This window comes from Eptatretus burgeri, chromosome 12, assembly GCF_056783735.1.
Source record: "Eptatretus burgeri isolate ZD-2024b chromosome 12, Ebu_testis_v1, whole genome shotgun sequence".
Classification (NCBI taxonomy): Eukaryota; Metazoa; Chordata; class Myxini; order Myxiniformes; family Myxinidae; genus Eptatretus; species Eptatretus burgeri.
In genome coordinates, this window is record NC_140972.1 from 64,832,679 (window position 1) to 64,845,213 (window position 12,535).

Below are 12,535 nucleotides of genomic sequence, written 5' to 3' on the forward strand. Positions count from 1 at the left end.
GGTAGAGGTTCAAAAAAAACAAGCTCGAATGAGCTAAGGTCCTCGTCCTCTTAATGATGACGTCATAAAAATGAATATGACGTCATTGTGATGTATCAGGTTTGCGATAAATAATTATCTGTGCTAATGCCCAGCTTGATTCCCGCAAACAAAATTCAAACAGCTTGCCTAGTTTCGGAGATAATGGTATAAGCGATTTCCATTAGCGGCGATATTATGACGTCAACTTTTTTTTTTAGGAAGAATTCCCAAAATCGGAGATAGTTACTGCCTGCGCGTGGGCTTTCTGCATATACATGACAAGTTTCACGAAGATCCGATGAAAACTCTGGGTTGTGAAACAAAAAAATGTCAAAAAATAGGAATGACGTCATAAAAATTGATATGACGTCATAGTGATGTATCATATGTGCGGTAATTCATCTCTGCTGATGACCTGTTCGATTCCCGCAAACAGAATTCAAAAAGCTTGCCTAGTTTCGGAGATATTTTTTTAGGTGATTTCCATTAGTGGAGATATTTTGACGTCATAACTTTTTTTCTCGGAGGAATTTTCAAAATCGGAGATGGTTACTGTCTGCGCAGGGTATTTTTACATATTGTGACGTCCACGGGACTTGAACAGTCCCGCCAACGTAGAATGAGCCGAAACGATGGAGGCAGTTTATTTATTTATAACCCAAACATGGCGGTTCTAATCGCTCTACCGCAAACAGGACGAGGAAGGTGGCACGAGTCACTTTTTACTGAGTTGATGATGTTTATTTGTTTTTATTATTACCAGAAATAGCAAGACTCGGCAAGAAGAGGGATCCGGGGCGATTCGACGGGATGGTGTGGGATCGGGCGTGGGGAAAAACACAGACAATTACAATGAATATACAGTTCTCAATCCCTCTAAGGCGCCAAGCACACACACACACACACACACACACACACACACACACACACACACACACACACACACACACACACAAAACGTTGCTATTTCTGGTGGTCAGGCTGGACCGTGGTGTGGACGCAACTGTCCCTGGATCGGCGTCGGACGAGCTGGCCTTGCTCTCGTCAGGGGGGCAGGAGAAACTGTGGTGCTGTCGACCTCCTGGTCTTGGCCCAAGTCCGCTCACAGCCGCCAGGGAACCAGTTCTGGCGCCAAGTTGCGAGCAGGAGAGGGAGGCAGGTCCGCCCGCCGTTCGACCCCGTACTCCGAATCAGCAGAACCCCAGAGCCAACCAAGGTGAGGAACGAGGCTCAGCAAGGCTCTAAGACACGATCAAGAACACGATAGACTCAGCACAACAACAAGGATGCTCCCCGCGCAACAGCCTTCCCACCAAAAAAAACACGATCTTTTGGTTGTAATCTTCTTCCTCTTCCTTTTCGACCCCGAACAGAACCTTTTTATCCTCCTGCCCTCGTCACCTCCAATCGAGCCGTTTATTGGCCCACCGCCGTCGCCTTCTGCCAATCGTGATCACGGGGCGGAGCCATCCGCTGCACTGTCCTGTGACGTCGCGGCCAGTCTCCAGAGAATACCAAAAAGGGGTTTACACAGACACACTTACCCTATCCCGTGTCCCTATCTAATTACGTGACAATTATCATTTCCCCCCTTGAAGAAATGAACATTTACTAGACAACTTATCACCACTGAATTGCTACTTATTACATCGAGATCCTGGTAAACTCGAACAGCATGGCATACCTAATTAAACATCCTAATTACCCTTTGAATGCATACCCCCCCCCCCTCAAACATAACAATATATACGCCAACTTTCAGGAAGTTTCGATGAAAACTGTAGGCTGTGAAACAAAAAAGTCCACAAGAACAACAACGTGAGTAAGACTTAGAGATCCTCTACGAGGATCTAAAAAAACGTTCATGGAAAAAAAAAATTTTGATCAACAGCCAACATCATCCAAGAGTATTGTCATCATGATTTACAGACTATGGCTACTTGGTGAGATAAAATATGAAAAACATCCCAAAAAAACAAAAAGGGCACTCAGTAGAGCGCGTACCTCCACCACACAATGCCTGATCCACGAGAACATATCGGGCCCAATCAATACATTTTTGAGATGTCATGCTATATATTGTTGTGGTTACCAAATTCGCAAACCACCATTCAGGTCCCTTAGGTGAGGTATCTCGGTAAGTGCATGTGTAGTTAGGCCCAAACCCGTTGTCTAGTGGGAATACATGTCATTTATGCGTGCTGCGACTCTTCAGGATAGCCGTTTTTCTTTCACTATCTTTAATTTGGACCAACCGCCATGATTACCACCACAATCACAACATCAACCACCAACCACAACGCCGCTTCACCACAACCGCCACGACCTTCACGTCACACCTCGCAACCGTAGCATCGCCACCGTTCTTGCCCCGCTGTGGGTACCGGTGTTGGACTCGTGCAGGGCGCGCGCCGAACAGCGTGTACAAAATCACGGATTTTGTGCTTCAAAAACGGATCAAAAACGACACACGCCCACTTTTTGCCGTCCAATCGGTGAGCGAGGGGCGATTTGGCCTCGCCTCCAGGACGATCGATATATGCAAATTTGTGGATCAAAAAGCCTTCACGCCCACTTTTTCTCGGGCCAATGGGGAGCGAGGTGAAAGGTCAAAGGGAGGGGGTCAAAGGCGAAGCTACGGGGGGATAAAAGGACCGTGTTCGTCAGTCAGGAGAGTCGAGTGGAGAGTCGGAGAGTCCAGAGGCGGAGAGTAGGAGAGTCGGAAGCAGAGGGTCAAGACTTCGCGGGCGGTGGAGCTGCTCGTCGTGTGCGTTGGAGTCGGAACGGAGGGGACGAGCTGTGGAAAGGCGGCGACACCAGACGAGGGGGTGCTCGCGTCGTGCAGGGAGCTGCACCCGAGGGAGGCCGACAGCGCGACCTGGCCGAGGTGGAGACGCACACCAGGGATAATAAAGATCCTCTATACCCCGAGCATCAGCAACCCCCTCCTGTTTCCCCCCGCGCTGAGATAGTGCGACCAAGGGGGCCCCTTTCCCACCCCCTACCAGACACTGCCCGCGAGGCCCGCGGGGTTGGGGCGCCATCGCCGCTCCGCGTCTCATCACCAGACGGGTAGGCGCGACCCGGTCTCGGCCTCAGGCCCGCCTCATCCTTGAGGGTATTTCTTTTCCTTGGTTTTGGGTATGTGTTGTCGGCGCCGTCTGTGAGGTAGAATTGTATAAGTGTTGCCGTGTGCTCGGTAGTCGGTATTAGCTCTGCATTGTGTTTTCGCTTTTACATTTGCTTTTTGTGTAAATTGCATTGTGTCTTTTCTGTGTGCATTTGGTGGAATTGTATATGTGTGCTTCCCGTGTGCCGCGAATAAATGTGCTTTTGTGTTGAACTGTCTCCCGCTTCGCTTCGTCATTTCTCCCATTGAATCCCCATCTTGCTTCACGTAAAGGGTTGGTAGTGGGCTGAATACGCCCGATAATTAATCGAACCGTCGAGGTCGACGATAACACCGCTCGGTTATTCTGATAGTACGGAACGGGTCGCTTAAGTGGCCCGTGTCCGAAGTCGACCTGCGGCGAGGTGCGATCGCCCGGTCTACCCTCCGCGTGGGTACTTAGGTAGGTCGAATTTGGCGAGCAACCCTATCCCACGCGGGGGCTGATTGGCTCGATCGCGGTGAGACCGAAAGGTCCACCCGTGACTGGTTCCCGGCATTAGTCCGAGAGGGTCACGACTGGATTGTCCGTCCGGTGGGCGACGTGCCGCGATTCGAGTTACGTGGCCGTCAGCACGCCGGCGGGCGCGAATACCGCAACAATATCATTAATTTTTTACCTTATCTCTCGTGAGTGAAGAATCACTTTTAAAAATTAAATAATTCTCATATCCATATCAGATCCACATTCGGATCTTCACCAAATTCGAATCGATTCGTCCTTGTCACACGCCCAACCAAGTCCACCAAGTTTCATCCGAATCCATCTAGAACTTCTTGATATGAGATATTCTACAGATAAATGGACCCAGACAGGGGTGAAAACATAACCTCCTTCCACCTTCGGTGGTGGAGGTAAAGAAAAATATTTAAAATCTTCTCCAACTCTCAAAATGACCATCGCTATCAGCCATCAACGTCTTCTTTACTGGGTGAAGCATTTTATTTAATTTTAACACCTTTTTTAATGCACGTGTTGAGGATCATGCAAGGAATAACAGGAGACAGAGTCAACATACATATTGGAACAAAATTGAAATAGAAGGACGAGAACACATGGACACGCCGCAGCACGAGGGGAGGAGCTTTGATGAAAGGGAGACGGTGTACTAAAGCTCAGAGGTAGAAGTCGGGTAGACCACGAGATGGTGGTGGATGGCAAACTGTAAGACCACACGTAAAAGAAGATTGAGATGAATGAACATAAGAAGCAATTTGTTTAGACTCTGTGATGGGAAGGATTCCTGGTGGAACATGAGCAACCTGGAGAGATTGGAGTTGGGTGGAGGAAGGATAAGAGCAACAGATTAGAGCCGGTGAAAGGTTACAATGGTGCCAACCTGCCAGCAGTGAGCAAGAAGCAGACTCAACTTCCTGAAGTGAGATTCCAATGGGACTGCAGGCCCGAGATTCTCGGGCTTCGGTGGTTTGCAGTAACACCGGTCCACAGGGAAGAGCTTTGTTCCATGACAATCCAAATGAAGGGTTTGTGCGTCATAATGAGTTGAGTTTGGCAGAATAAGGACATGCAGATAATTCTGAGATGGGGATCAGCTATATCAACAGGGTATCGCTCATGATGAGGCTTAGGAGCTCCAGTCGCTTTGCCCTCTCCCAGAGGCTGATCACAGAAATATATTGGAAGGTTTGTCAACTGGTTCTTATGGAGGAATAAAGTGAGTGTGAATATAATCCAGCATTAAATGACATGTCCACATAAATTACCGCTTGCTTATTTCCTCAAGATCAGCAGAGAGGGGTGTTTCTGCTGCCTGCCTGGAGTCATATGCAAAGTGATACATTCGACTTTCCAGTGATGGTAAGAGGGCATTGATGTAGAGTAAGAACAGCATTGGGCACAAGATGAGGGCTGTGTGATCTGGGGGGAGAGGGGGGGAGATTAGCAAGATCAGGAAGGTTGAGGAGGGGAGGTTGTGCATGATCAATTGTGCAAATACCAGAGAGTGAAAGGCTTTTGGGCAAAAAAATGTTGGGAAATCCAATAGATTGGGCCACAAAATGCCTTTGCAACGATACTATAGTTAGTGGTATGAGGACTGATACCATGCCAGCTGGAATGGGAGCAGTTAAAGTTGCCATAGATTAGGAAAACAATAGGAGGGAGTTAAAGTTTGTTGAGAGGATCTCGTGCACAGACTCATCACAGTCAGCAGAGCAGTAAACCATCTGCATAAACAAGAGATTGCTGCTGAGAGGAAGACAGATCCAGAAATATTCCACAGGGATTGGAGGGGTGGGGGACAGGGAAAGGTCTACGAAATAGAACTGATGTAAACTGCAACATTACCACCAACCTACAAGGAATAACCAGGGAGGGAGATGAGTGATAACCTGTGAAAGGAAGGTTACTGTGAGTTCGATAGCATCTGCGGATGTAGCAGTGACTTGTAAGCATCGATCCATGAAATTGGAAGGTAAGCCTCTGATGTTTGATGGCCAGATGGAAAGGGTTGGGTTATGCATAGCTGGGTAAGCATGAGTTGTGGGAGGGTGCTGGGATGAGGGGGAGTGGTAGTGTGATGAGGGAGAACTGTGGTTGAGTGCAAGGAGTGGTGGAGTGATGAGGTGGGGGTTGGGGGATGGTGGCATGCAGGCAACAATAAGTTCTGAGGAGGTGAGAGAGGGGTTGGAAACTGGAAGGATTGATCAGTGCTCTTTGAGTGGGACCTCTTTGATGAAAAACTTTAAGACGGTGGATAAAGGGATTGTGAGATCTTTGTAAGTTTTAATCAAACTGTCAACTTGTTTTCATCAAATAAGAAACATTACTTCCAGAAATGAAAGCAGGAGATCTCTAAAAACAAATAATTATAATTCACATACTAAATGAAAAAAGTCATGGTGCTTCGTATATACAAAACTTGAAGGGCACTCAGTAGAGCGCATACTTCCACCACGTAATGCTTGATCCATGAGAACATATCTGGCCCAATTCATTTTTTAAATATCATGCTATACAGTACGATATCGTTTTTGGCTTTATCTCTCAATGGTGAAGAAACACTTAAAATTCTGGTATCCGGATCCAGATCTTCACCAAAATCTAATCGGTTCGACCTTGTCACATACCCAACCTTTCCAAAAAATTTCTCCGCATCTGTCCACAACTTTTTGAGATATCCTGCACACAAACAAACAAACAAAGAGACAGAAAGGGGTGAAAACATAACCTCCTTCACCTTCCGTGGTAGAGGTAACTAGAGCAGCACTTGGTATAGCACATAATTTACCTCCACCAGGCTGAACAATTTACATTTTGTATCCCACTGATAGGCCAGATCTGTATCCAGACCTGAGCCAAACTCAAATCAGCTTGTTCTTGTCACCTATCCAACTGATCCACCTAGTTTTGTCATAACTCGTCCACAACTTTTTGAAATATGATGCAAAATATTGTTTTTGACCTCATTTCTCAATGGTGAAGAATCACTTATGAAAGAAATAAAAATCCTCTTATCATTACCTGGATCTTCACCAAAATATAATAATTTCGTCCTTGTCGCACACCCAACCTGTCCACCAAATTTCATCCAAATGCGTCCGTAGCTTTTTGTGATATCATGTTATATTGCATATCGTTTTTTAACCTGATCACTCAATGGTGAAGAATCACTTTTTAAACTCTAATATCCAGATCTGGATTTTCACCAAAGTCGAATCTATTCTTCTTTGTCATACATCCAACCTGTCCACCAAGTTTCATCTGAATCTGTCAATAACTTTTTGAGATATCGTGTTATATATCGTTTTTAGCCCAATCACGCAATGGTGAAGAATCGCTTGAAAAATTATTGGATCCCCGTACGCATCCAGATCTTCACCAAAATCAAAATGATCTTTCCAAATCACACACCCAACCTGTCCACCAAATTTCGTCTGAAACCGTCCACAACTTTTGAGATATCCTGCTCACAGACAAACAGACAGGTGAAAACATAAAGTATGTCCAATTGTGAAAGTAACTAGAGCGAAGTCGATGGTGCGCCATCGCAAATCCCCAAGCTTGCCACCTAAAGCAAAGTTGAAAGATGGTGAAAGGTTCCACCAGGAAAGACCCAATATCAAATTATCAAAAAAACACACTCTGCCCCAGGGGTAGGCACAAAAATGATACTGCTCTCACACCTTGCTATGTGGTGATCCTAACGATCAAGCTTCGTGAAATTCTGCACAACCGTTTAGGAGATAGCATGACGGACAGACAGACGGACAGAGCTGATTACAATAGCCCCCTGTTTTGTTTCAAAAAGCATGGGGATAAAAATCATTACACATTTCATGTGTCCCCCAATGTTGCTTGCATATTTCATGTGGACAAAGACATGCGGATGCACGGACAATGATGTGGAAGCGGATGCACCGGCACGGACGCACAGAAGCAGAAGCAGGCATGTGGAAGTGGACATACGTGGGCACAGAAGCGTACCCATGGAAACGGGGATGCGGAAGGGGACACTCGGTCTCACGCACATGGAAACGGACATGTGGAAGCAGACGCGTGGAAGTGGACACGCGGATGTGCTGGCGCAGAAGCAGAAGCAACACGCAGATGCTGAAGTAGACATGCAGAAGCAGATGTGTAGAAGCAGACACACATGAAAGCAGCATGAATACCAAAAAATGTAAAAGCACGGAAGCGGACAGGACACACAGATGTGGTCAAGCATATGCATACACGCATAAGCGGAAGTGGCCACACAAGTGGAATGCGGAAGTGGCGGAAGACACACTGAAGCAGACGTGCAGATGGATGGAAGCGAACATGACACACAGACGTGGATGTGAACATGTAGAAACAGACACTCGGACAAGGACACATGGACACTCAGAAGCAGACGCTCAGACGAGAACACCCCTGGGGCAGGGTCAAATGGTCAAATACCAAAAAATGAATTTATAGGCACATTTTGAAACATTTTTAATGAAACTGTGTATTTTTCTTGTCAATCAACAATCAATACTGGGGGGACGCATGCTTTTTTTTTGCTTTTTTTGGGGGATTTGACCCCCAATTCATGCCCCAGAGGGTCAGGACTTAGGTTCACAGGGGTCAAGACAGAAAATTTCTTTAACCTAAAATGTGATATTGGGTCATTCTTGGTGAAACTTTCCCATCTTTAAACTATGCTTGAGGTGTGAAGTGTGGGGATTTGTGTTGGCGCGCCATCGATTTCGCTCTAGTTTATTTTTATTTACCATTGCTGTGAAGGATTTACATTAAATCCTTTTACATTTACAAATGTCAAGTACCGTATGTTCATCACTTGTCTTATATTTGCTGTAATGTTGCAGATTCTGTTGCCCGTTTCACCAAATCCCAAACATCTATGGTTCTTGTGTCTTAGTTATGAACGTCATTACAGTGGAGGACTACCGGACAATATATTGGCCCAAGTTGGACAAGGCCTTGGAGAAGCTCCTTGTACAGTCCCCCAGAGACTACATTCCCATCTCTTATGAGCAGATTTACAGGTACAGTTTACCTTTTGTAAAGGAGTTGTCTGTTTCGATGTCGAGAAATATTCAACTTGGATCATAATCTCGGTGTGTCTTTTCTTCCTCCTCTCCCTCAATTTCTTCCTAGCTGTGTTTACAAGTGCGTGTGCCAACAACACTCCGAAAGAATGCACTCGGACTTGATTGCCAAAATTAGCCTACATCTGAACAACTTGTCAGAAGAGCTACAGGTACTAATCTCATAACGTACAACTCTTTTACACCTGGGTAAGGATTTGTGTGTTCACATGTGAATAGGGTCTGTCTGAAAGCTAATAATTGTTATCACCAAGATTTATTTCCCCAGCGTGCTGTCTCAGTTGGCCTTTTCTCATGACACACACCTCCTGTAGTAGGTGTAATTTTGTTGTGTGACTTCTGGCACTGGTGCAAATCATGGTGTAAGTAGAGGGGGAGCACTCGAGAGAGTGCAAAACCTCTGCCGCCAATACTGCTGGCTCACTCAAGTGAACCTTATATCTTATTCATTAAATATGTCAACAGTGCTAACAGAGTTATAGTTCTTTTCTCCAACATTTTTTTTTTGGGGGGGGGTTGGAAATCGCTTAAAACATGTAAAAATGCAAAAAAAAAAAATCGATATTTTGTTGAAAAAAAAGTTGCAAACATTTTGTTTTCTCGAACAATTTTTTTAGGGGGGTGGAAATCACTTAAAACATGTAGAAATGCAAAAAAAGTTTTCTTTTTTTGGGGGGGGGGTAACAATTTTGTGGGGGTTGGAAATCACTTAAAACATGTAGAAATGCAAAAAAAATTTCTCGATTTTGGTGGGGGGTAACAATTTTTTGGGGGGGGGGTTGGAAATCACTTAAAACATGTACAAATGCAAAAAAAAAAATTTCTCTTACATTTTTTTTGGGTGGGGGGGTAACAATTTTTTTTTGGGGGGGGTTGGAAATCACTTAAAACATGTAGAAATGCAAAAAAAATTCTCTTTTTTGGGGGGGAGGGTAAAAAAACATTTTGCGGGGGGGTTGGAAATCACTGAAAACATGTAGAAATGCAAAAAAAAAAAATTTCTCTAACAATTTTTTTTTTGGGGGGGGGGGAGAACAAGTCCAAAATTTAATGGCATGATCCTTGGACCATACCTAACCCCCCCACCAAGATTCGTCGAAATCCGTCGAGGAGTTTTTCCGGAATATTGTTCACAAACAAAAATCAAACAAGCAGTCATCGACTGGTACTTACGAAATCGTCAACTTGACCTCTGACCTTGTCTAATAAAAGCTGTCTCTGGAGAAGGTAGCGACGCAAACCAGAAGTTTCTACGATGAGTCTGGACCAAACCATCATTAATCGAATGTTTGACCTCACTGTGAACTTGACCTTTGACCGATTTTGACCAAAATCTAATCAGCGCAAGCCATCACCCTCCTGAATCACGTGGTGTAATTTGACATTGGTAGCTTCTTCCATTCTCGAGTTATCGTGCCTACAAACAAACAAACAAACAAACATACAAACAAACAAACAAACAAACAAACAGAAATGGAAATCATCAATATACTTACGAAATCGTCAACTTGACCTCTGACTTTGTCGAATAAAAGCGGTCTCTGGAGAAGGTAGCGACGCAAACCAGAAGTTTCTACCATGATTCTGTACCAAACCATCAAAAATTGAATTTTTGACCTCACTGTGACCTTGACCTTTGACCGATTTTGACCAAAATCTAATCAGCACTAAGCATCACCCTCCTGAATCACGTGGTGTAATTTGACGTTGGTAGCTTTTTCCGTTCTCGAGTTATCGTGCCTACAAACAAACAGACAGAAACGGAAGTCATCAATATACTTATGAAATCTTTAGATTTCGTAAGTAACAAACAAACAAGCAGTCATAGACTGGAACTTACGAAATCGTCAACTTGACCTCTGACCTTGTCTAATAAAAGCATGAATCAGTCAGAAGCCCAAGCGGAGCTTGAATTCTGAATTCATTGTGGTCTACGATTTTTCACTGTGGTTTGCAGATAATGAGTCCCAGACAAAAACAAGATTTCTTATAAAAATTCCATTTTTTTGTTTTTATTTTGAAAAAAGTGATTCGGTACCAGCAGGATATGCCAGATAATAGGTGTATTACTTTTCAGAAGAATCTGATAAAAGACTTATTATTTATTATATATATCAGTTATTCATCGCTGTTCCAGAATTTCAACAACCGAGTTTTAAGCCTCCTAAGCGATCGCAAGAACCGAAGACAAAATTAAAATCGAAGTTAAAACGAACTCGTAACGTCGAGCGAAGCAAAAAATCTCCATTTCTCCACGCAAAACCTTAACGTAACTCAACGACGCGTCTGCTCGAGCGCACTGCATCATGGGACGACCCGTGACGCGTCGAGTGAAATATTTTTTATACAATCTTAAAACGTCTCCAAAACATCCGATTTTTACCAGAATTTCGACAACCGAGTTTTAAGCGTCCTAAGCGATCGCAAAAACCGAAGACAAAATTAAAATCGAAGTTAAAACGAACTCGTAACGTCGAGCGAAGCAAAAATACTCCATTTCTCCACATGAATTTACGGAATTATGTTTGACCTCACTGTGACCTTTACCTTTGACCGATTTTGACCAAAATCTAATCAGCACGAGCCATCACTCTCCTGAATCACGTGGTGTAATTTGACATTGGTAGCTTCTTCCGTTCTCGAGTTATCGTGCCTACAAACAAACAAACAAACAAACAGAAACGGAAGGCATCAATATACTTACGAAATCTTTAGATTTCGTAAGTAACAAACGGAAGTCATCAATATACTCACGAAATCTATAGATTTTGTAAATAACAAACAAACAAACAGAAATGGAAGTCATCAATATACTTACGAAATCTTTAGATTTCGTAAGTAACAAGCAGTCAAAGACTGGTACTTACGAAATCGTCAACTTGACCTCTGACTTTGTCGAATAAAAGCTGTCTCTTGAGAAGGTAGCGACGCAAACCAGAAGTTTCTACCATAATTCTGTACCAAACCATCTTAATTTGAATTTTTGACCTCACTGTGACCTTGACCTTTGACCGATTTTGACCAAAATCTAATCAGCACAAGCCATCACCCTCCTGAATCACTTGGTGTAATTTGACATTGGTAGCTTCTTCCGTTCTCGAGTTATCTGTACCAAACCATCAAAAATCGAATACTTGACCTCACTGTGACCTTGACCTTTGACCGATTTTGACCAAAATCTAATCAGCACGAGCCATCACCCTCCTGAATCACGTAGTGTAATTTGACATTGGTAGCTTCTTCCGTTCTCGAGTTATCGTGCCTACAAACAAACAAACAAGCAGTCATAGACTGGCACTTACGAAATCGTCAACTTGACCTCTGACCTTGTCTAATAAAAGCTGTCTCTGGAGAAGGTAGCGACGCAAACTAGAAGTTTCTACGATGATTCTGTATCAAACCATCAAAAATCGTAATGTCGATCAAAGCAAAAATCTCCATTTCTCCACGCAATTATACCTTAACATAACTCAACGACGCGTCTGCTCGAGCGCACTGCATCATGGGACGACCCGTGACGCGTCGAGTGAAATATTTTTTTATACAATCTAAAAACGTCTCCAAAACATCCGATTTTAACCAGAATTTCAACAACCGAGTTTTAAGCGTCCTAAGCGATCGCAAAAACCGAAGACAAAATTAAAATCAAAGTTAAAACGAACTCGTAACGTCGAGCGAAGCAAAAATACTCCATTTCTCCACATGAATTTACGGAATTATGTTTGACCTCACTGTGACCTTGACCTTTGACCGATTTTGACCAAAATCTAATCAGCGCTAGCCATCACC

At 44.0% G+C, this 12,535-nt stretch overlaps 1 protein-coding gene and 1 long non-coding RNA gene across 5 annotated transcripts in view; one reads left to right on the top strand and one right to left on the bottom strand.

The window, feature by feature from the left end:
- LOC147015773 (uncharacterized) overlaps positions 1-4,749 on the bottom strand; it is a 68,844-nt gene extending 64,095 nt beyond the window's left edge. The window contains exon 1 of the long non-coding RNA XR_015049853.1: positions 4,531-4,749. This is a non-coding gene — a long non-coding RNA (uncharacterized LOC147015773). The remainder of the gene's footprint in view (positions 1-4,530) is intronic.
- The window catches only part of CACUL1 (CDK2 associated cullin domain 1), a 73,292-nt gene that overhangs the window by 580 nt on the left and 60,177 nt on the right, over positions 1-12,535 (top strand). For all 4 annotated transcript variants that reach the window (XM_085848274.1, XM_085848275.1, XM_085848277.1 and 1 more), the window contains exons 2-3: positions 8,557-8,683; positions 8,796-8,898. In XM_085848274.1, coding sequence (XP_085704400.1) covers positions 8,557-8,683; positions 8,796-8,898 — 230 coding nt within the window. The remainder of the gene's footprint in view (positions 1-8,556; positions 8,684-8,795; positions 8,899-12,535) is intronic.